At 44.0% G+C, this 25149-nt stretch overlaps 1 protein-coding gene across 2 annotated transcripts in view; it reads right to left on the bottom strand.

Moving 5' to 3' along the window:
* The window catches only part of LOC112250046 (transcription regulator protein BACH2), a 100966-nt gene that overhangs the window by 35934 nt on the left and 39883 nt on the right, over positions 1–25149 (bottom strand). The window contains exons 1-2 of one of the 2 annotated variants that reach the window (XM_024419878.2): positions 12051–12581; positions 789–1043 (exon numbers count right to left, since the gene is read on the bottom strand). In XM_024419878.2, the coding sequence (XP_024275646.1) occupies positions 789–1031 (243 nt within the window). In that variant the 5' untranslated portion in view covers positions 1032–1043; positions 12051–12581. Of the gene's footprint in view, positions 1–788; positions 1044–12050; positions 12582–25149 lie in introns of those variants that run through there. The other variant, XM_024419877.2, reaches the window with a different exon arrangement.

The raw sequence follows: 25149 nt of genomic DNA on the forward strand, positions 1-25149 counted from the left end.
GACAGGAACAAATGGATCTTTCAGGGGAGATTTCCACAGAGATGGAGTGATAGTGACTTCTTTTCTAGCTATCGAAGTCTTTGGACAGGCATTACATTATTAATGCATGCTAGCTCCAACCCCACACAGCTCCTTCACATGTGGTTTGTGCCCCAGTTTTGCGGGACAAGTGTGTGTATGTGATGTGTGAGTGTGTGACATCAATATGTCAGTGGAGAATTGTTATCACTATGACACATCTATGGGTGGTGAGGGTTGGGGGGTTCTGAAAGGGTGAGGCTGGAATGACAGGAGTGCTGGGAAGGGGAAGAAAAGTGTTGGCTGTGTGAGGGAGATTGCGTCAGTTACAGAGTTAAGTGCTACCTGCTACAGAGAGCTGAGGAGCTGATGAGAGCTGAGAGTGGAGGGAGAGGTGATAATTGGTAATCATGGTTCTACATGGTCTCACTAGCACCGTCGCTACAGTAGCACATCTCTCTCTCTCCTCGTCAGTTATAAGACCTCACAGATGAAATTAAAACACTGTTAGGATGTCTCATATCCTCCCTGACACCATTCATCTAAACACCATCCATGGCAAAGAGAGAGTTGATATTGGACTGAGAAGTTATGAGGTGAATAGTGATAAAAACAGGCTGACGATGAAACAGTCAAAGGAACCAGATTGGAGTGAATGTCTGACTGTGTGTTTGACCAGGTGTGGAAACTAAGATGTTGTTCTTAATACTATGTGTTATACAGTAGGTGTTATAGGGGTTAAGCACCGTTGTTATACAGTAGATACATACCTCCTCAGGTAGGCTGAGGACCAAGTCATTCTCGACCTGAACCACCAGAGCCTGCAAGAAGTATTCTGAGCAGGCGGCCAGCACGGCCCGGTGGCCACGGAACTCCTTTCCCTCCACCAGGACAGTCACATCGCACAGGATATCCTGCTTCCGCTGGTCGTTCAGGCACAGGAGGATATTGGTACAATGAACCGTCGACTCATACACGTACATGGGGGCTTCAGGCTTCTCATCCACGGACATTCCGCTCACGCCCTGGAAATAGAAGCACAACGGGGTGGAAGGGGGGTGGGGGTCAGCTTTCAGATTAATGTGGCGGGCCCTGTTGGTGAGCTAGTGCATACCGCAGGGCTGACATCAGCGGGCCTCTCCTCATCTCCCACGGCCCAGCCTACTTCACCAGCCCCAAACACAGTCAGCCCCATGATTGAATACATACACCATGACCAGATCAGACCGCCTCAGCTCAGCTCAGCTTTACTCTCTCAAACACCCCTTATAACCAGGAAATATACACACTCACAAACCGCAAGTACCTAACACATTCCCACTCATACACACCCTTGCATGCAAACACACAAGCAATAACACACATCCTCCCACATACACACACCTCCACATAGACTCATGTTCCTGTACACAGTCCACACAGCCTCCCCTCCACCCCACACACATCATAATGCAAACAAAAAACAGTTTGCATACCCTATGCACACGGACACTGATACAGTAGCACAACAGAACACACACTCCCTGTCTAAAAGGTGTCATCCTTTCACAGAGACAGACAGGGAAGAAAGTCCTTAGGCTCCTAATTCAAGAAGGTCGGGAGGGACTATATGAGTGTCACTCAGCACAGAATAATAAGACTCTCAAACAGGAGAAGAATGAACACCAGTCATACAAACTCGTCTCGAGCCTCCTCGCCAGCACTGGTACAAACTGTGTAAAGGAAAACAGTGTCTACACAGTTGTGTATGTTGCTTTAATCCCTCAGAAACATGATATTTGGCTTTGGTCCTTGCAGTCAAGCGCTTCCACCCACAGTCATTTAGGCTGTACTAAAGGAAGAAAAGCATAATGTATATTTAAAAGCATTTCATCTTATCAGTGCTCCACATACACACAGTGCAGCGAGAATTAAAAGGACTGGTTCTCTCTGCAAAAAAAGGATCCTTCACAACAGCGTTTCCCAACCCTGGTCCTCCAGTACCCCCAACAAAACACATTTTTAACCCTAGACAAGCACACCTGATTCAACGTGTTAACTAATCATCAAGCCCTCAATGCATTGCATGATGTGTGTTTGTCAAGGGCTACAATAAACCCTTGTACTGTTGGGGGCACTGGAAGACCAGGGTTGGGAAACACTGCTTTACAACACTACGACAACAACACATGTTTGTACCAATGTTCTGCCTTTATTGAGTAAGTGACTCTTAAAGGTATACTTCGGGATTTTGGCAATGAAGCCCTTTATCTACTTCCCCTGAGTCAGATGAACTCATGGATACCATTTCTATGTGTCTGCATCCTGTAGGACAGAAGTTAGAGGTAGTTTTGCGAGCTAATGCTAACTAGTGTTAGCGCAATGACTGGCATTCTATGTTATCTACTAGCATGTGTGTTACAATAAAGTCAGAAATCACGCTAATGCTAGTTAGCAACTTCTTTCGAACTGCAGGCAGAGACATAAAAAGTTTCCACGAGTTGATCTGACTTTGGGGAAGTAGATAAGGGGCTTCATTGCCAAAATCCTGAAGTATCCCTTTAAAGGTGAAACCACTGAAGAATATTGTTAATGATCATATTGCTATAGAAACCAAGTAATAAACACAGATAGAGCCTGCCGGACTTGTTTCCATCACATAATGAGTTTTCACATCCGCAAGGCTTGCTGTTCTTAGTAAATCAGAGCTGCATGACTCCATAGTTCCTTCAAAACACACATAAGAAGCTCTGTTCTGGGAACCGGCAGCACATTTCCACAAAGTCAGTGTCAGGCCAATTTTCCCCTCTGCTCAACCACTGGCGATAGATAGGAATTCAACTATGTTTCAGTTATCCTTCTGCAGATAAATCATACGGAGGCACTCTATAACTGACTCTGTTTTATGCCTGGGTTTGCTTACTTGTCAACCCCTACTTCATTCCTGGTTCCACACGTAGAACACAGATAACTTTGTGTACATGTGGTGATCAGTCACATGAAAAGGAGTGACCGGCCAGGCCATGCTTTCCTTGACTGTCAGACACTGTGCCACATTTGGAGCAGTCCTGGCTCTCACTCAGAAAGCCGAATATAACATCAGTAAAAAAGCTCTAACACACCGCCTCGCCTCAGTGGACGACAACACTACTGGTGAGAATGGAGGCTCCCCCCCTGCAAACGGAAATGTCTCTGTTGAAAATGGAAACTCCTGTCTTGTAAATGGAAGTGGACTGGCCGGAAAACGCACCTCAATAACTACAGTGCAAACTATGTAGTCATCAACTACATGAGGGAGAGAGTTCTGGCCCTTACCTCTCCAGGTTTAAAAACAAACCTAATTTGATCTCACTGCTGTTACTATACCAGCCATCATTGCAGGCCCTCATATGTTTTGCTGTGGTATGATAGGGCTGGTGAGGCCATGCGGGGGGCGGTTTGTAACCACTGTCCAGACATTTACAGTGGTTGTCTGAGTGGTCGGTCCCAATTATTGTTGAGTTTTTTTATTTCCACCATACATTTCTCAGTTGGCTTGGCAGGATAATGACCTGTCTTCCAAGAATAATGTCTCCAGATGTGGTTGCAAGGTTCATAACAATCCAAACATGCTATTTCTAACCCTGGAATGTGCGTTTGCCTTGCTTCCATTTCAGAAGTCTGTTTTGCAGCGGGGAAGGGAAAATACAGGGACGATACACACACACGCACCACAAAATAGCTGGTTATGGTCGCGTTCTGATTAGAATTGCTGAGGGATGCAAAGCGTTTAAAAAAAAAAAAAAAAATTCAAAGTTCATTTTGTTTCTACCGCAGCTCTTTTCACTAACTGATGCAGCTAAACTGCTTTGTGACTAACACTCCTGTACAGATCAAAAGCGCAGTAGTGTGGTGATACATTTCCGACAAACCCATCAACAGAGCTGACTCTCGGCCTAGCCACAGCTCTATTCTCCTGAAGCACCAACACTGATTAACACTAATGTGGCTGGAGAGGAGTCAGTTTTCAGCTCTTTACACATCATGGTTGTAATATTATACAGTATATAAACAAAGACATGCATACAAGCGTACATACACAAAGTACGCACACACACACACACACACACACACACACACACACACACACACACACACACACACACACACACACACACACACACACACACAGCTTATTTGAGTTCAATGTACTCATACAATGTGTCTATACTGTACAGTAAACAAAGGAACTACTACCATCAAAGACCCATACGGTCACCATCCACCAACCACTGGCAATACATTCACTGCAGGGGCCTTTAGGATTGCAGTTAGCTGTCACCTGCATGCACTGTATGAATGGACTCGTGGTCTGTATGTGGACCGTCTGCACCTTGACTGTAAAAGCCTTTCCTCAGTCCATTCAACTGACTGACTCCTTCACTCACTGCTGCTTAGTCACTATGTATAGTAGACCACCAGCTGAAAGGTTATAGCCTAGCCAGTAAAACCCAGTCACCTCCCCTCTCACAGGCTCAGTGGGGTTAATGGGGTCAGTGGGGTTACTCATGCACACACGCAGACAAAACAGTGGATGGTTTCAGTCACCTACAACATGGCATTATGATGCGTTTCGGTTTAGGGGGCCCTGGAGGAGAGGGGGAGTAAGAGCATCATGATGGGCTCTGTGACGTGTCCTCTCCTCTCTCTGAGGCATGTGCAGAGAGGGGATTGACGTGAAGAGAAGGGGGAGCAGAGGGGAGAAATAAGGGGCTCCTTACCAACAGCACCTGGTTTCTTTCTCTCTCTCTCTCTCCCTCTCCCTTTCTCTCCCTCTCCCTCTCTCTCAGTGCGGAACAAAACAAAGCCAAACGCGTCACACTCATGACAGCAGAAAGGTCACATAACTCAGAAACAGGGCATCATCTACCAGGGACCAAGCCCCCTTCCCACATGTACACCCTGGATGCCATGACAAAGCACTCCTCCTCAGACATACACGCCTTTCTCTCTACAGCCATTTTCACAGAGTGCAGGATGATGTGAGGTATCTTAACAGACAACACAATGGAAAATTAGAGACTTCTCATGCCAGAAGTCTGTAACTACTCTGAGGATGTGTATGACTTTAATTCTAACATAGTTTCTAATCAGAAAATCTGAATCACTCTCTCTCTATGATGGCATTTGCTGGAAGTAAACAAGCCATGTCTGCTGCTGTAATACTATTAGGATTGTGTCCCAAATGGCACCCTATTCCCTTAATAGTACACTACTTTGACCACTTTTGACCAGGGCGCATAGGGTGCCATTTGGGACGCACACCCAGTCACCTGAGCAGTATGTATTGAATACTAGCAAGACTACGAGTAATGGGAGAGAACATTGCGTTACTGTGTAGTGTGTACCAGTAGGACAGGAGGCCTGATGCCAGATGTCTGTAACTACTCCGAGGATGAGCATGACTTTAATTGTAAATTACCAAATTAAGTAGCTAGCGATAACAAATGTGCTTGGGGAGGTAATGTCAAACAGGCAGCTAAGGCAGTCAATGTCAAACATGGCTTTAAAGGTGATAAAACTACTAATTGAAAAAATGTCTGCCTGGGGGAAATAGATAACCCCTGCCAATATACCATAAACATAGCCCATCCTATGACTGACAGACAAACAGATGGATGTTCCTATAAATGCCTACATTCATCTTTGTACTTTCTCTAAAATGAGGGAGCAGAGCCCTCCACTCACTTCAACATGAAAGTCAACCCAGATGACTATTCCCATCCTCATCTCAATGGTCTCAGGCTCCTGCATGCTTCTCTTCATGCAGATCTCTCCCTCCCACAGGACATTAGAGAATTCTGCTTATTCAACCACCTGGAGGGCTCCGTGTGTAATTGTTCAACTGTTTCAAGTCATGTATTGGAATGAAAACGACGACGTAGTAATCCATGTAGTCCGTGTTCTCTTGGCCATCAAGGTCATTATTTCCTCAGCCTGTTAAGGGTTTTGGTGTGGGGCTTTAGGTAAGTTAATTGTAGTAGATTAATGAAACCAAATCACTGAGAGGCGCAGACAGACAGACAGACAGACACCTGAGAGGGCTGGGCAGAGAGCTGTTAAGTTGGTGACAGCATCTGTACAGATGTGTTTCCCTAATATAGAAATCAATAATACAAAGGTATATTGGTATTCATCTGCTTGCTATTTGGGTTTTTAGGCAATGTTTCTGTATAAGCACATTAATGACATCTGCTGATGTAGAAAGGGCTTTATAAATACATTTGATTAGATATTAAATAACAGACAGTAGTTTAAGTGAGCACATAGGTGTCATTGATAGTCGGCAATATTAATATAATTTTTTACTCATGAAATTATATTGTAGGATAATTTACACAAGAGAGTTTACACTGAATCTATGATGCATTAAGTAATAGAGGTCACAACATGTCGAGATCGTTGTGGTAGAACTTGACTGGCCTGCACAGAGCCCTGACCTCAACCCCATCGAACACCTTTCGGATTAATTGGGACACCGACTGTGAGCCAGGCCTAATCGCCCAACATCAGTGCCCGACCTCCCTAATGTTCTTGTGGCTGAACATTCAGTCCCCGCAGCAACATTCCAACATCTAGTGGAAAGCCTTCCCAGAAGAGTGGAGGCTGTTATAGAAGCAAAGGTGGGACCAACATTAATGCCCATGATTTTGGAACAAGATGTTCGACGACCAGGTGTCTTTTGGTCATGTAGTGTATGTATTGAACAGTGGGGGCTCCTCAGAGGAGGAATGGGAGGACCATCCTCCTCAGTGAATATCATTTTTTTTAATAGTGAAACTTTTTTTTTTTAAATATCCTTTTTTAGATAAAACTATACTAAATATATTAATGTAACCAAATAATTGATTAAAACACACTGTTTTCCAATGAAGGTCTACAGTAGCCTCAACAGCACTCTGTAGGGTAGCACCATGGTGTAGACGGAGGACAGCTAGCTTCTGTCCTCCTCTTGGTACATTGGCTTCAATACAAAACCTAGGAGGTTCATGGTTCTCATCCCCTTCCAAAGACTTAAACAGTAATTATGACAACTTCTGGAGGATGTACTCCAACCTGTCAGAGCTCTTGCAGCATGAACTGACGTGTTGTCTACACAATCAGAGGGCCAGAGAATGACTCTAGTACTGAAATCTACAGCTAGCTAGCACTGCAGTGCATACAATGTGGTAAGTAGTTGACTCAAAGAGAGAGAAAGACAATAGTTTAACTGTTTTGAACAAATTAAAGTTCTTCAAAATTTAAGGAGAAGCAAGAGAGAGGGAGATAACTATATTTCATCATTTTTTTCCAGTTTCACTTACTTAGCTAGCAAATGCAGCTATCTACTTTAGCCTACTCAAACAACTGGCTCAAACAGATGCTATGTTAGCTAGTTGGCTACAGTATGACTATCCAACACTGGAACTCTTCCAAGTCAAGGTAAGCTTTTAGTTTGACTAATCTATTGCCACCGGAACATGCCTGTAAAACTGCTAAACTGCTTACTGACTGTACACTGTACTGCATGATTTGAGTGGGTTTACTAACACGTTAGTTCTGTTAGCTATGTTGACTATGATGTTACTTTATCTAATATGATGACAACAATGTAGGCTATGTGTAGCGGTTAGCGGTTATGATATGGTTTGGCTTGGAAAGGTTTTTTCAGCTGGTCGCAGACAGCTGATGTGTTGTGCATTGAAGTCCACAAGCAAAGGGAAAAGGTGAAAGGAGGAGCGCATAGATGTTAGAAGGAATACAATGTGGCTACTATGAAAGTGAACTGTGTTTACGCGTGATCAGGGGTGTATTCATTCTGCCGATTCTGTTGAAAAACGTTTCTTAAACGGAAGCAAACAGAACGAAACAGGGATAAACATACCTGAATTTGTCCAATAGAAACTCATGTTTGCAACTGCTGGACTGATGATTACACCTAGATCAGTTAGATGCAGGCAAGAGTGTGCAAAGCTGTATTGAATGTGTCACTGTCTATGTGTATGTGTCTGTCACCTCAAATGTTGCTCTCGACCTGTGTGCACCGACGTTGTATACATTAATTCATAGACTAGGTTGTAGCAAACCTCATGATGGGTATAGGGAAAATTAAAGTGTCATGTAGTAGCCTAAACATATCGCTGGTCCATTGAACAGGGAGAATGGAATATAAAGGGCAGTCATCCAATATGCTGAAATAAAAAGAAGGAAATGCTCATAAGAAAAATGAGCGTCCTCCCTCATCTTAAATGGAATCGACCGCCACTGGTAAAGAAGGGGTGGCTATGAGAAGACAATGTATAGCTGTATTTAACTCTGGGTCTCCTCAGGCCACAGAGAAGGGTTGCAGAGGTGTCAGACAGACACAGAGACAAGTCAGGCTATGCCAGTTTTCATTAAAGCCCAAGTCAATCAACAAATGTACCCAGAGCCTTTTCACCCGGATAGAGATCAATATTATGTCACTACGCCTCGATCCCAAGCAAGAGCAAAAACAGCAAATTATTATCTTTCGACCAGTAGGCTGCCAGCACTTTAAATATTAATGTAAGGGATTCCGTTAGATGCCGGGAGTGTGCCATGTTCACACATGAAAATGTAACGTTGCTTTTCAATGGATGAGAGCCTGAAACAAGTAGATCCTGTTTTCCTGTTTAAGGCAGGTGTGGTACACAGTGTTACTCAGACCTGGTTATGGTAGGTGTGGTACACAGTGTTATTCAGACCTGGTTATGGTAGGTATGGTACACAGTGTTACTCAGACCTGGTTATGGTAGGTGTGACCTACAGTGTTACTCAGACCTGGTTATGGTAGGTGTGACCTACAGTGTAACTCAGACCTGGTTATGGTAGGTGTGGCCTACAGTGTAACTCAGACCTGGTTATGGTAGGTGTGGTACACAGTGTAACTCAGACCTGGTTAGGGCAGGTGTGATACTGTCACGGCCGTTGAAAGAAGAGGACCAAGGTGCAGCGTGGTGAGCGTACATATTCCTTTATTTATATGACGCCGACAAAAACAATAAACAAACCAAAACAACTGTGAAGCTAAAGGGCTATGTGCCACAAACCAAGTTAACTTCCCACAAAGACAGGTGGGAAAAAGGGCTACCTAAGAATGGTTCTCAATCAGAGACAACGATAGACAGCTGTCCCTGATTGAGAACCCTACCCGGCCAAAACATAGAAATAAAAATAATAGAACTAAAGAACTATAGAATACCCACCCCAAATCACACCCTGACCAAACCAAAATGAGACATAAAAAGGCTCTCTAAGGTTAGGGCGTGACAGGTACACAGTGTTACTCTCTAAGCTTTATCTTCCTGACTGATGTCTTGAGATGTTGCTTCAATATATCCACATAATTTTCCTTCTCATGATGCCATCTATTTTGTGAAGCGCACCAGTCCCTCCTGCAGCACCCCCACAACATGATGATGCCATCCCCGTGTTTCACGGTTGGGATGGTGTTCTTCGGCTTGCAAGCCTCCCCCTTTTTCCTCCAATCATAACGATGGTCATTATGGCCAAACAGTTCTATTTTTGTTTCATCAGACCAGAGGACATTTCCCCAAAAAGTATGATCTGCCCCCATGTGCAGTTGCAAACCGTAGTCTGGCTTTTTTATGGCGGTTTTGGAGCAGTGGCTTCTTCCTTGCTTCGCGGTCATTCAGGTTTTGTCGATATAGGACTCGTTTTTTACTGTGGATATAGATACTTTTGTACCTGTTTCCTCCAGCATCTTCACAAGGTCCTTCCGACTTCAACTGTAAATGAGCATTTCACGATCTGACAATGGTAGCCTACCTTTTGGGCTTTACATTGGAGATTTGCAATTTTTCCATGGTTCTAGGATGATTTTTAAAGATGCATTATGCAAAAATTGCTCCTTCATTTCCTGGTTGCTAAAATGGTAATAGTTTGTCTAATTTCAGTTTATGTGACAAAACAAGCAACTATACTGAAGAAAATCATTGTACCATCTAAACAGGTGTGAAATACATTTTCCATAATCCAAAATATTGTATTTTCAGCTGTTTGAAGCTGGTGTACAAAACCGAAAGTAATAGATACAAAAATGAAACTTGAGAGGGAAGCATAGAAATAGCCAACATTGAACAGATCTACCATTTCTTAGACCTGCTTTCAATGAGAATGACAGATCTATAACTTACATTTCTATGTGAATTTGGTCAGTTCGCTCAAAAAGTTACATATTGCAGCTTGAGGTAATTTTGAAGCCAAATAAGCCAGCTCACTGAAAAGACTCGGAATGCCCATCACTATTGCAGAGCCAACACTAGAGCACTTGCCTGCTGACCAAAGAGGAATGGGACCCGCTCTGTTTCTGGTGGTTGGGAAGGAGGGAAGAAAGAAGAGAGAGGGAAGGAGGAGAGAGAGGAGGAGATCTCATCTGATTTTGCACACTGCCGTAGCACTGGGGGACTTGTTTAGTAACACCATTAAGAGATCTGTACAATTCAACTTGTTAACAACTAAGGTAGTTCATGTCTTATAGAGGCAGGCAGAGGGCTATAACCTTCAGCATGTGAATCAATACTAAGAACACCATAGGGATTCACCATCTAAGAGAAAACAATTAGTGAAAAGTACAATAGTATAGTCTGTTTAAATTATCAATGGCAACGGTTAGCCAGATTAAAGTAGGTTAAAATGCTGACGTATTGCTGTGAAACATGAGGTCATGCAGGCTGTTGTGCTCCTTACACATGTATCTAGCAGAGTAGTTATTCCATATGCTCCACATCACAGAGACCTCACTCATCCATCATCACTAACTGCTGATTGTAATGAAGCATACATCGTACTGTATGCAGATGTAGGATCTTAATTTGAGCCAGTTTGCTACAGCAGGAAAATAATCGTGCAGCAACAGGAAATTTAAATTATTATGTGGATTATAATTAATGGTGTTACCTACAGAGAAAAATGACTCTCCTTGAGAGTATCAAATTCATTCTAATGATGATGGAGAATCAAATCAGAGCTCATTAATTCCATCGCACAGGGCTTTAGTCAAATGAGTGTGTCAACGCAACCAGTAACAACTAACAAGATGTTTTGAAGCAGTCTCTCATTTAGACCAAGATGTAATGAGGTTGGATCGATCTTTCAGCTTTAAATTGCTTTAATCGCAGAATCTACTTTACGACAGTGCTGAGACAACAACTATGTGGCTTGCCAACAAATAACAACACAGAAAACCACTTCCTGACAGAAATGCACCTTATGCAGCTCATGCCTGGAAACACAATATAGACAAACGTGCTCGTATTACCTCAGATGGATTTCTCAACTGGGCCAGTCATTCTGTAACTCTCCTTCTCACTCGGGTAACTTTATTGTCTCGCTATCTGTTGCTGAGTACTGAGTACATCTGTGCATATGTGAGTGTGTGTATGATGTGTTTGTGTGTGTATCACTATGCGTGTGTGTGAGTGTGTGTGTGACGGCATACCACAGTATTTTAGGCCTCTTTCTGCTTAAGCTGCAGCTTGCATGAATCATGACTTCCCACATTGTAGGTCAGAAAGTAGGATGAGTCATAACACTGTCTTATATGGTAACATACTTGTGACGTGATAGAAACACTGAGTTACCTGTGGACCTGGGCTATCTGGTCCGCATGGACACAAATGTAAATAATGTTCCCAGTTGCATCATATTCTGTGTCAACTATCAAATTGACACTGTGATCACACTATAGAGTCTAGAGAAACAGAGTAGAGACCTTAGAGCTTTGAGATTGTCATGAAAAGCGCTATAGAAATGTAATACATTATTATTATTATTGTTAACTGCTTATTTCTGAGCTGGAAATTTAAAACAAAAAATATATTTTGATGGTAGATGAGGCAAGGGCTGTCTTCAAGAAGAATACGGTAATCCCCTACATCCAGATACCGGAATTTTACCTAGCAACTTGATGTTATTTACATGGTAAAAATGTAATAAGTGCAGAGTACATTCTTTTGTGTGTCTAATCTTGGAGAGTATCACAAACTACTAACCTTAACTTCTGCACCTCAAGCAAATTCCTCTCACGTCTCCCTTGTATCGATGTTTAAAAGCCCTTCCTCCTCCTGAGATCAGTTCAATTATTACAGAACCCTTTCTGCAGAAGCTCAACAACCACAGGCACCTGGGCCAAATCAACCACAGAAAAACTCTGACGTGAGCAAAACACCCACTTCTTCACATCACATTGCCTGAAACAAGCAAAACACCCACACCATCACATCAGCTTGGCCTGAAACAAGCAAAACACCCTCACCCTCACCATCACATCACATTACCTGAAACAAGCAAAACGCCCTCACCATCACATCACATTACATGAATAAGCAAAACACCCTCACCATCACATCAGCTTGGTCTGAAACAAGAAAAACACCCTCACCATCACATCACATTACCTGAAACAAGAAAAACACCACTCACCATCACATTACATGAACAAGCAAAACACCACTCACCATCACATCACATTACATGTACAAGCAAAACACCCTCACCATCACATCAGCTTGATCTGAAACAAGCAAAACACCCTCACCATCACACCAGCTTGGCCTGAAACAAGCAAAACACCACTCACCATCACATCACATTACATGTACAAGCAAAACACCCTCACCACCACATCAGCTTGATCTGAAACAATCACATTACATGAACAAAAAACACCCTCCCATCACATCACATGAACAAGCAAAACACCCTCACCATCACATCAGCTTGGCCTGAAACATGCAAACAAAACACCCTCACCAAACATCACATTACATTGAACAAGCAAAACACCCTCACCATCACATCAGCTTGGCCTGAAACAAGCAAAACACCCTCACCATCACATCAGCTTGGCCTGAAACATGCAAACATCCACACCATCACACCAGCTTGACCTGAAACAAGCAAAACACCCTCACCATTACATTGCCTGAAACAAGCAAAACACCCTCACATCACATTACCTGAAACAAGCAAAACACCCTCACCATCACATCAGCTTGGCCTGAAACAAGCAAAACACCCACACCATCACATCACATTACATGAACAAGCAAAACACCCTCACCATCACATCACATTACCTGAAACAAGCAAAACACCACTCACCATCACATCACATTACCTGAAACAAGCAAAACACCCTCACCATCACATCACATTACATGAACAAGCAAAACACCCTCACCATCACATCAGCTTGGCCTGAAACAAGCAAAACACACTCACCATCACATCAGCTTGGTCTGAAACAAGCAAAACACCCTCACCATCACATCACATTGCCTGAAACAAGCAAACCACCCACACCATCACATCAGCTTGGTCTGAAACAAGCAAACCACCCACACCATCATATCAGCTTGGTCTGAAATAAGCAAAACACCCACACCATCACATCAGCTTTGTCTGAAACAAGCAAACCACCCACACCATCACATCAGCTTGGTCTGAAAAAAAATGCCAAAAGGGAGATACAGTAGTTGGGGGTATTTCAGATGAATCTGGTTACCACAAGGAATTTGAGCGTTGCCACTAGAACCAGAGCTGTGTGGTGATTGGTGAATGGGCGGCTGGGCGCATGTGCTAATTAAGCCTGGTGATTGGCAGACCATGGGGCTGCTGGGAGGAGTGTGTCCGAGGTGGGATTATTACCTGAATTATTAATGAACGGGACCCAATGGAAGGGTCTGTCTGGCTGGAAGATGGGGGGGTACTAGGGGTTATGGGTAGTGTTGGAGAGGAGCCCGGTGGAGGGATTTACACAAAACACCAAAAAAATCCACCAGAGACCAAACATATATATAATATGAAAATGTTGATGAGATATTTGGCAATTAAATAAAACTTCACCTACTAATGGAAAAAACACCAACAACAACAACCCTGCAAATGGAAACTCTTCTCACAGGAAGGAGGTGACACACAGAACCACCCACGAGAAGCCTTCAAAGGCTGAGGGTGTCGTTCAGTGTGTGTAGTGTGAACATGTATGTGTGAGTGTGTTGGAGGGCATTCATCCGTTGATATAGAAGTGAAAAAGCAGCTTTTCACACACACCACAGCACCCTTGAAGGTGTGATATCTAGCTATCTAGCGTTATAAGAATAGATACAAGTGCTCTCTCTCAGTTGTAGCGTGTGCATGGATGTGTGAACTAGAAAGCACAGACATGTTCAAGATCCCCAGCAGAGATCAGAAAGAGACGCTACCAAGCTAAACCATAAGGCAGAGATGAAAGGCTTCATTCAGGGTGATGACTGATTGTAATTCATCTACGTTGAGCATAAATAAATAATACGTTTCTCTGAGAAATCAGAGCTGAAGACAAAGATTGCATCTCAAATGGCACCCTATTCCCCATGTAGTGCACTACTTTTGACCAGAGCCCTATGTTATACATTACATAGGGAATAGGGTAACATTTGAGACACAGACAAAAGCTCCACCATGGTGAAAAAAATTCACATGACAATCCTTCCTGTTTCTATGGTTATTTACAGTTGTCATGTTATGCCCCATTAACCCCAGTTCTTACAAGAAGCAAGATTATACACTTGAAAGTAAGAGAGCCATACTGTACGGATTGTCCATTCTCCAAAATGTGAAGGCTATCACTCATTCATCATGTTTTTATATACAGATTCATTAATGAAGACTTTAGTTATTGCTTTTGAACCACAGTTTCAGTTTTGAAATGTGAATGGGAGGGTCAGCTATTCCTTTTTTTACATTGACACCCTGCAGTATTTCCTCTTTAAACTCAACAGCTGCAAAATGTGTTCCTTAAAATCAAATTGACAAGAAGATGAATAAAGGAAACATGGTTATACTAATATACTAATGCCAATTGAATGATAAAGAATGACAGATCCACCATAGACAACTACAGCAGACTGGACTGGATAATCTGTCTAGAGTTTCCATATAACTGTCTCACACATAGCCTCACTCCCTCTACTATGCTATAAGGTAATTGGACAGGTCACATAAATGGATGTCATGCAGTGTGTCAATAAGGTTGTCTAGGGATACACTGTCTGCCTGCACACGCTGTCAGTTCATGACTTGCACTGTGGCTGGCTATGGTGAGGGGGTTGCAGTACGTTCACACATACCAACACATGAAGTGTCCCTGGTCCTGGCCAAGCTGAGGGGACCTTGCTCACATTACACAGACACAGAGTGACTGTCTGCCAGTGCCCATACCAGGTCAGATGACCTGCTGGCAGAAACACTGACAGGAGTGTAAGAGAGCTAATCTGGGAGCTGAGGTGAGGCTGCAACACATGTGAATGTATGTGACTGGGGATAATGAGTCTGCATGTGCAACACTAAGACAAGCAGAATAGAAGGTTAGATTAAATGTTGTGAAATGAATGCCATACAGATCATGAACAAATCCTCAAATAATAAATTATACCACTCACCACTCATCGTACACACAAGTCAAGTGATGTATTATTTCATATGCAACATCTTCCTTATTTGGCCTCCTACAGTGGTGACTCGACTAGTAACACCACTTCCTATGGAATCCCCATACCTTAGACCAGTGGCTCCCAATCAGGGGTACCTGGACCTCTGGGGGTACGTGACTCATGAGACCATAGGTCTACTGGTAAAATGCACATGAGAGGGTACTTCAGGGGTACTCCGGGCAGAGCAACATTCAGCTGGTGGTACAGCAACCGAAAAAGGTTGGTAACCACTGCCTTAGACAGTCATGATAAGGTCAATGAGGGGCTGACACAGAACAGTCAAGTTGGAGCAACCCAGACGTGATCAGTCAGAGAAGGAGATAGGAGGTGTACGTAAGACAACCCATGTGTGTCTGAAATACATTGAGAGGGCACGAACTGAAAGGTTATGGTTGAAGTAAGCACAGATGTGACACATACTGTGGTTAGTTTGGGTTAAGACAACTCTGTAGGTGACTCAAACTGAGAAGAGAAATCCACTGATTAGCATATGCACTCTTGTTGTACGTGAGAGTCTTGAGACACACTGGAAATATTCTGAGGGATGAAACACTGACTGTATCTGTGGTGATGATCAGCGTGATTACAATAATGCCATTTCAATCACTGCCAGAGGTGGATGTTATGTTATGTATGTGAGCAATGCACATGTTATGTATGTGAGCAATACTCACCATTGCTCTTTGAGATAAGTACTGGTTGAAGTATTTTTTTTGGTAGGTGGTTTTGTCTCCTCCACCACATGTTGTTGTTACTTATTATGGACAAATATTGCTGCTATGTGACCAATGCTATCTAGTATCAATGGTGCTCAAATCTGAACTTCACCTTAATTCAGACATATGTTACCCTTCATACCTTCTTCAATTATTTGTATTTGTATTTATTAGGGATCACCAAGGCAGCAGCTACTCTTCCTGGAGTCCAAACACATTAAGGCACTTACATTACATATAAAACAAAGGAAAAAACAGTACATCATATAACATTATTACATCACTACATATCTACAATACAAAATGTATAAAACCACCAAGGTACTGTTTACATGATCCACTGTTTACAGGGCTACTGGCCAAATGTTTACAGGGCCACTGGCCAATCTTACACTCTTGGGCCTGAGAGATCAATATATATCTCTGGAGCTATTGATTTCTGCTTGATTAAAACACTGAATCTTAACAAGTCCTCCAGACCAGACCAAGGCGGGAGGGAGGGGTGGAGAGAGACGTGAGTGCAGCCAAGGTCTTGTGAGGGCCAACCATTATAGATTGTACCATTATAGAACTATATCTATAGTGGAGGCTGGTTGAAAATGGTTGGTTGAAATGAGTACAATAGAGTTTCTATCAAAAGGATCCGTATCTACAGGCTGTTGTTTGTCCTTTTTCATATTGATTCTGTTTGTAATGTAACTATTTTTCTCAAGACGCCCTCGAAAACAAGATGTCCCATCTCAAGAGGTTCATCCAGCCCACAAATATCGAAATAAACGCAAATGAATAATGGTTTCTATACATTTCAGAGCATAGTGTGTTGTAGAGATACTGTGCAGATTAATAGAGCTCCACCAGATAGGGTTAGTTATTCATTCCATGGCAGTGTGAAAGTATTTTATTACAGTCTGGCCTTTTCAATGACTCAATAGAACAGATGAGAGAGAAGTCTCATTCAGGTCTAGTGTAATTATAACTTCACAGACACACCGCCACTTTCAACTACTTCCATTGTTAAAGAACAGGAGCTCTGTCTGATTTTCATGCCAAAAAGTTGGCAGAATCATGCAGAAAAAGCTGCAGAATCATGGCCTGGAGTATTTTCTATGTTGATTTGAATCTGAGGCATAATGACAACCTCATGCAACTAAAGCTATCCAACTTCTATTTTTTATAGGTGCTTTTTCTGGCCACACATTTCCTGTTGTAGGTCGACACAAAGAGGTGAATGAGGAGGACATTCCAAGTGTAGGGGAATAAATGTAACTCACGTTCAAATTATTTATTTCATGTGTGATGAAACCAAGGCGATAGACAGTGGGTGTGAAGAAAAACCTACTGTGCTAATGTTTATCACAGCTTAAAAATAAGCATTTTCCCCAGCAGTCAGTCAGTCAGAATGAAAGTCAGAGGGCCAGAAGGGTGTTTTATAGGGCAGCCTTCCATGGCCATCCATCCCTTTAGATTCTTCAATTAAAAAGATACGACAATAGACTGGGCCTCAAAGTGAAGTCCCCCCTCACATATGTCGATGTCTTGCTGGAGTCTTACTCTGGCCCTGACACCTGACTGCTGTGTTTCCCAAACATCACTCTCTCCTTTTCAACTCACGTTTCAAGTCAAGAGCAGAGAAAATACAACATTGACTGATGTAGGAGGTCATGCAGTGTTCCTTCTGGATACAGGGATCTCGGGGAGAAAAAGCACACGCAGGCTGTTGCTATTTGCAGATGAGGGCCAGAGGCTGGCTGAAATGACACGTTGGACCAGGAGGAGGTCTGCTGACAGGAGAGACATTTACTTTTCCAGTGACAACCTGGGAGCACAGCTCTTGGAAGGTAATGATTGATGCGCTGTGTCTGACTGAGCATGATCCTAAGCGTTTTAGCTCTAGTCTGTGGGCTAGCCAGAGCACCCAGACTGGACATGCCCGCCTGGCCTCAGCCCCTCTGCCTGCGAGAAAGTCACTGTTCTAACTCACACATAAACTGTCCTTTTTTCATCCCGCGGCGCGCCACCACTTTCTGACTGAGGTCAACCTCTGGCGAACCACAAATGACTCCCTAAAACACAGGCAGACAGGGCAGAGGAGAAACTACAGTTTGTTTGTTTATGGTTTAGGCTGCACACTAAGTCCCCCCTTATTTTTAGCAGTCTAATCTGTCAATGGATTTATAATGGCCGAGACTTCACAGATGAAAAAACATGAATGAATAAAAAGAGTGATGTCAAAATGTACCCACCAGGGTTTTTTTTGCCTGATCTCTCATTACTTAAAATACCCCAGGTTTAAAATGGTAGAGACTGTGAAATCTGTGTCCTGTACCACATTTTCAGGTTATTTAGATACCAGGTGGCTGGCACATTATCTAACGTTAAAACATTTCTTGGACAACTACCATTGGTATGATGAATCATCAATGTGTGGCAGTGGAGACTGCAGAGGGGAGGACGGCACATAATAATGTCTGGAACAGAGCAAATGGAATGGAATCAAACACAGGGAAACTACGTGTTTGATGTAGTTGATACCATTCCACTGATTCCGCTCCAGCCATTACCACGAGCCCGTCCTCCCCAATTAAGGTGCCACCAACCTCCTGTGGTGTGTGGAGACTAGGGATAGGGTTCCTACACATACAGTACAGTACACAGCCTGCTGCTAATCTGCTGTCTCTGTATTGAAGTGTCTGATCAAAAGGACCACACACAGTCAGACATCGCTCGCTCCCTCTTCCATAGGCTTTTAATAGAAACAAACTGTTCTAATCCATTCTTCTCACACCATGAAACTAGGCCTCTGGGACTGAACGACTGGCCTCAGTCTCAGCCTCAGCCTCTAGCCTCCCTATTACGGTTCTTAAAGAGATGCTCCGCTACTTTGGCGACTAAAAAAGTATTTTTTAAGAGAGAAAGAGAGAGAGAGAGCAAATGACGTAATGCAAATGTGATGTAGTAAGTTATTTTCAGGGAACACTTTTGGCTCGTGAGTGCTACTATCAGAACTACTGGCTAAAAAGTATTCAAAAGTACCAAATAATCTCTTTAATATGAGTAGAAAGAAACACAGACCAGCCCACCATGGACAAAAATGCCCTTTAGAGCTGTAGCCTGCCTGCCTGCTAAGGAGTCAGCCTAATCCAATAAGAAACTGTCTCACAGCGTAATTCTCACAGGGGAGGAAGCTACAGTACACACGCACAACCAGGAACAACAAGTAGTAGTAAAAACACAAACAAATATGCAGTAGTGCTTAAACTGGATCTGTACCACAGCAGCAGACGTTTCTCTCCCAACAAACACACTAACTCTCTACTACTGTCCTCTTGAGCCTGCATGGCACACTCCCAGACAATAGGACCATCAGATCTGATTTGCCTTGGATCTGGACTCTGCAGTCTATCTAAACTCAACACGCCACACCCTGATAAGGGCCTGCTCTCTGTGATGAAACGATAGTAGCTATGTGATTTATTTGCTCTCTATTTGATGAATGGGTCACATTCCAGCCTGTGTCTGGTGGAAAACCCAGCAGGCAGCTTTACCATGTCCTGTGAGGGCTGGGGGAGGGAGAGAGAGAGAGAGAGGGAGGGAGGGAGGGAGGGAGGGAGGGAGGGAGGGAGGGAGGGAGGGAGGAGAGGGAGGGCTGGGGGAGAGGGAGAGTGAGAGTGAGAGGGAGTGAGGGAGAGGGAGGGCTGGGGGAGAGGGAGAGGGAGAGAGAGAGAGAGAGAGAGTGAGAGGGAGGGAGGCAGGGAGAGGGAGAGGGAGAGGGAGGGAGGGAGGGAGAGGGAGGGCTGGGGGAGAGGGAGAGAGAGAGAGTGAGAGTGAGAGGGAGGGAGGGAGAGGGAGGGCTGGGGGAGAGAGAGAGAGAGAGAGAGAGAGAGAGAGAGAGAGAGAGAGAGAGGGAGGGAGGGAGGGGGAGGGAGAGAGAGCAGAGCAGATAAAGGAATGTCCATATCCAGGTGAGTGCAAGGATCGTGGAGCCTGGCCATAGAAAACTACAGGGAAGACCTCTGACTCACTGAGGGGAGGCTGTAGCTGTGTCTAAAATTGCACCCTATTCCCTATCTAGTGTGTTATTTTTGACCTAAACCGGGTCAAAATTAATCAAAATTAGAGCATAGGATGCATTCAGGGCACAAAACCTATGCCTCTCTTTGATCCCTCTATGCTCTCCCCAGTTCCATCCATGCGGAACAGCCATTCCATAGACACATTTTCAATATCCTCGAAAGGCAAAATGCCCAGCCAGGCATTGGCCAGTCCTGCAGTCTAGGCCTATGTGCTCAATAACATGCTACATGACTTGCAGCATACACATGTGTCCGGCCCGGCCTTGCCTATCAATCTCATTTAGTGTGAGGTCTGTGCATACAGTGCAGTACTGTGAGGGTCTTCATTGAGACCAGGCTAAAGCAACAGAAGTAAATTCTACATGTATGTATTAGTCTCTCATTGTAAACGTGTGCCAAAGTGAGTATATGAACGCTCTGCATGAACTCTCTGCAACCCAAAACTGAGTCTGACTTTGAAATTGTTTGTCAAATGTACTTTTTCAGTAACACACGATGATTTAGACCAGGGGTTCCCAACTCCAGGGTTTCCAGTAGTTTCCACAGCCACATAGTCAAAAATGGCTATATTGTAAAAATTCATGAAAACAAATAGTCTTTTTGGTCTTAATTTAAGATTAGGGTTAGGCATTTGTTACATGAATTGACGCTGGAGAGACGAAGCAGGTACGGGGAGTCAAACATTCAATAAAGAACGAGACAGGAACAGCGTCAGCAAACTAATAATACAGACAAAAAACAATTAATGCTGCAGCGGGGAAGAGAGCAGGGGAACTGACAAATATGGGGGAGGTAATAAACAGATGATGAGTAAGTCCAGGTGAGTCCAATATTGCTGATGCGCGTGACGAGGGAAGGCAGGTGTGCGTAATAGATGGCAGAAGTACGTGATGCAGGGCAGCCTGGCGCCCTCAAGCACCAGGGGGGAAGAGCGGGAGCAGACGTGACAGGCATAAGGTTAGCATTGTGGTTAAGGTTATGGTTAGGTTGAAAATCACATCTTAAGAAGACCAATTGTAGAAATAGGCAGGGTTTATGACTTTGTGCTTGTGGTAACTAGTGACGACCCAACTCCACACATTTTTGTGTGGAATCCCAGACAAATTCTGTTTCAACTCATTGAGGGCGTGATGATAGGTTGACAAGTTTAATCAGGTGAGTTTGTCTGGGGCTACAACAAAAATGTGTACTGTTGGGGGTAATGGAGGACTGGAGTTAAGAAACACTGCTGTAGATGACTGAGGTTTGGGGAAAAGCACACTGTGAACTACTCATGACAATGAGGCAGTGTTGATGAACGACATGCCTGGACACGACTGGTATCAGATGGAACATAATAGAGGAGTTATCATGTCAAAGGGTGAGTCTGTGGCTATGTCCCACATGGTACCCTATTCCCTATTTAGTGCACTACTTTCAACCAGAGCCGATGAATACGGTGCTATTTGGGAAGCAAAATAGTCTCTCCCTCTCCATGACCTTACTCCTCCACACCAAAAGACTTGCTTTTTACTGGGAGAGCTCATAAAAAACCAAGCCCAGACTCTACCTGTCAAGGCGTTAGCCAGCAGTGAGTCATGGCAGGATTTATCACTGCTTTCTCTGCAGAGTGAAGGTCATCTGAGGAAATGGCTTGCTGAAGTAAACCAGCCAGCTCCCCTGGTCCTGCTGAAGGAGGCAGACTCAGAACAGAGCAGTACCTGAGTGCTGTTAGCCTAGATGACTAGTGTGTAATTGAGAAATGCATGGGGGAAATGTACTGTAGCATTCCATTATGATTCCTTCAGTAATGCTCATCACACTCCTTTCACATCTTGCCTGAGAGAATATAATAACTTTTTCCCATTGCTGTAGAGGTAAGGTGGGGAGAGGGGGAGTAATGGGGGGTGGAGGTGAGATGGGGAGAGAGAGGGAGTAATGAGGGGTGGAGGTGAGGTGAGGAGAGGAGAGAGAGAGAGAGAGGGAGTAATGGGGGTGGAGGTTTGGTGAGGTGGGGAGAGAGAGAGTAATGCGGGGTGGAGGTGATGTGAGGTGGGGAGAGAGAGAGTAATGAGGGGTGGAGGTGAGGTGAGATGGGGAGGGAGAAATGAGGGGTGGAGGTGAGGTGAGGTGGGGAGAGGGAGGGAGTAATGAGGGGTGGAGGTGAGGTGGGGAGAGAGACGGAGGGAGTAATGAGGGGTGGAGGTGAGGTGGGGAGAGAGACGGAGGGAGTAATGAGGGGTGGAGGTGAGGTGAGGTGGGGAGAGAGACGGAGGGAGTAATGAGGGGTGGAGGTGAGGTGGGGAGAGAGACAGAGGGAGTAATGAGGGGGAGGTGAAGTGAGGTGGGGAGAGAGACGGAGGGAGTAATGAGGGGTGGAGGTGAGGTGAGGTGGGGAGAGAGACAGAGGGAGTAATGAGGGGTGGAGGTGAGGTGGGGAGAGAGACGGAGGGAGTAATGAGGGGTGGAGGTGAGGTGAGGTGGGGAGAGAGACGGAGGGAGTAATGAGGGGTGGAGGTGAAATGAGGTGGGGAGAGAGACGGAGGGAGTAATGAGGGGTGGAGGTGAAGTGAAGTGAGGTGGGGAGAGAGAAGGAGGGAGTAATGAGGGGTGGAGGTGAAGTGAAGTGGGGAGAGAGACGGAGGGAGTAATGAGGGGTGGAGGTGAAGTGAGGTGGGACAGTAAGAGGGAGTAATGGGGGTGGAGGTTTGGTGAGGTGGGGAGAGAGAGGGAGTAATGAGGGGTGGAGGTGAGGTGAGATAGGGAGAGAGAGGGAGTAATGAGGGGTGGAGGTGTGGTGAGTCACACACACATTTACATATAAGCAGATACACAAACACACACGCACAAACACACGCACACTCACTTTCACTTCCACATTTTAACACGCAGGCAGGCAGGCAGACACACACACACAAACATGTGTACCCCCCCCCGCACACACACGGCAAGTATGCTCTGATGTCTAAAGCGTTTTTTTTGCGCTCACCCCGAGTCATTATTTCAATGAGGAAGGCAGAAATGAGTCACAGAACTTTCCCCTTGTCTAATAGTACATTCTCAGAATGCCATGACAGAATCTCAGGGGCTAGTTCTCTTTCATCATGTTGAATCCGTTATAGTAGAAAATGGCAAGAAATTGCTCCTTTTTCTTTCTGTTATTATTCGATGTATTAATAATGAAATATTACAGCATATGCAATGATCTCATGACACAATCAGTCATACGAACAGCTTTCCATAACAACTACGCATCATAATAAACATTCACACAAAGCTTCAAATATATCATATGGTAACACACCGCCATCACAAAGTCTCAAAATGAGCTTTTTTCTCTTCGATATTTTATTCCACGCTACAAATTAATTGGCTTAGCAGATGAAAGAAAAGTGTATTAAGTTAAGTGGTACGTGCTGCATTGAGAAGGTTAGAGAATGTGCATCACATCAAAGCTTGGCCAATTAGATCGGGTCTCCCCTGCTCTAGGAGGGCGTGACTATGAAGGGTCCACTCTAATGGCTTCTTCAGACAGCTGCTCCTCTGAGACACAGAGAAACACACCCTTGGAAACACCTCTCCATCTCACCATCACTGCTTCTTAAACTAGTTATAGTCACAGTGCCCATGGTTCTATTGCAGAGCATGTCCTATAGAAGTCTGGAAGTCACACCTTTCATTTTGTTGTTGTAGTTTATATATATATATATATATATGTGTGTGTGTATTTTCTACATTGTAGAATAATAATGAAGACATCAAAACTATGAAATAACACATAAGGAATCATGCAGTAACCAAAAAAGTGTTGAAACAAATCCAAACATGTTTTATATTTGAGTTTCTTCAAAGTAGCCACCCTTTGCCTTGATGACAGCTTTGCACACTCTTGGCATTCCCTCAACCAGCTTCATGAGGTAGTTACCTGGAATGCATTTCAATTAACAGGTTTGCCTTAAAAAGGTCATTTGTGGAATTTCTTTCCTTCTTAATGCATTTGAGCCAATCAGTTATGTTGTGACAAGGTATACTGAAGATAGCAATATTTATTAAAAGACCAACTCAATATTATGGCAAGAACAGCTCAAATAAGCAAAGAGAATCAACAGTCCATCATTACTTTAAGACTTGAAGGTCAGTCAATGCAGAACATTTCAAGAACTTTAAAAGTATTTTCAAGTGCAGTCGCAAAAACCATCAAGTGCTGTGATGAAACTGGCTCTCATGAGGACCGCCACAGGAAAGGAAGACCCAGAGTTACCTCTGCTGCAGAGGATATGTTCATTAGAGTTAACAGCCTCAGAAATTGCAACCCAAATAAATGCTTCACAGAGTTCAAGTAACAGACACATCTTAACATCAACTGTTCAGAGGAGACTACATAAATCAGGCCTTCATGGTCAAATTGCTTCAAAGAAACCACTACTAAAGGACACCAATAAGAAGAAGAGACTTGCTTGGGCCAAGAAACACGAGCAATAGACATTAGACCGGTGGAAATCTGTCCTTTGGTCTGATGAGTCAAAATCTGAGATTTTTGGTTCCAACCTCTGTGTCTTTGTGAGTAGGTGAAAGGATGATCTCTGCATGTGTGGTTCCCACCGTGAAGCATGGAGGAGGAAGTGTGATGGTGTGGGGGTGCTGTGCTGGTGACACAGTTGGTGATTTATTTAGAATTCAAGGCACACTTAACCAGCATGGCTACCACAGCATTCTACAGCGATACGCCATCTCATCTGGTTTGAGCTTAGTGGGACTATCATTTGTTTTTCAACAGGACAATGACCCAACACACCTCCAGGCTGTGTAAGGGCTATTTTACCAAGAAGGAGAGTGATGGAGTTCTGC

Source organism: Oncorhynchus tshawytscha, linkage group LG05, assembly GCF_018296145.1.
Source record: "Oncorhynchus tshawytscha isolate Ot180627B linkage group LG05, Otsh_v2.0, whole genome shotgun sequence".
Taxonomy (NCBI): Eukaryota; Metazoa; Chordata; class Actinopteri; order Salmoniformes; family Salmonidae; genus Oncorhynchus; species Oncorhynchus tshawytscha.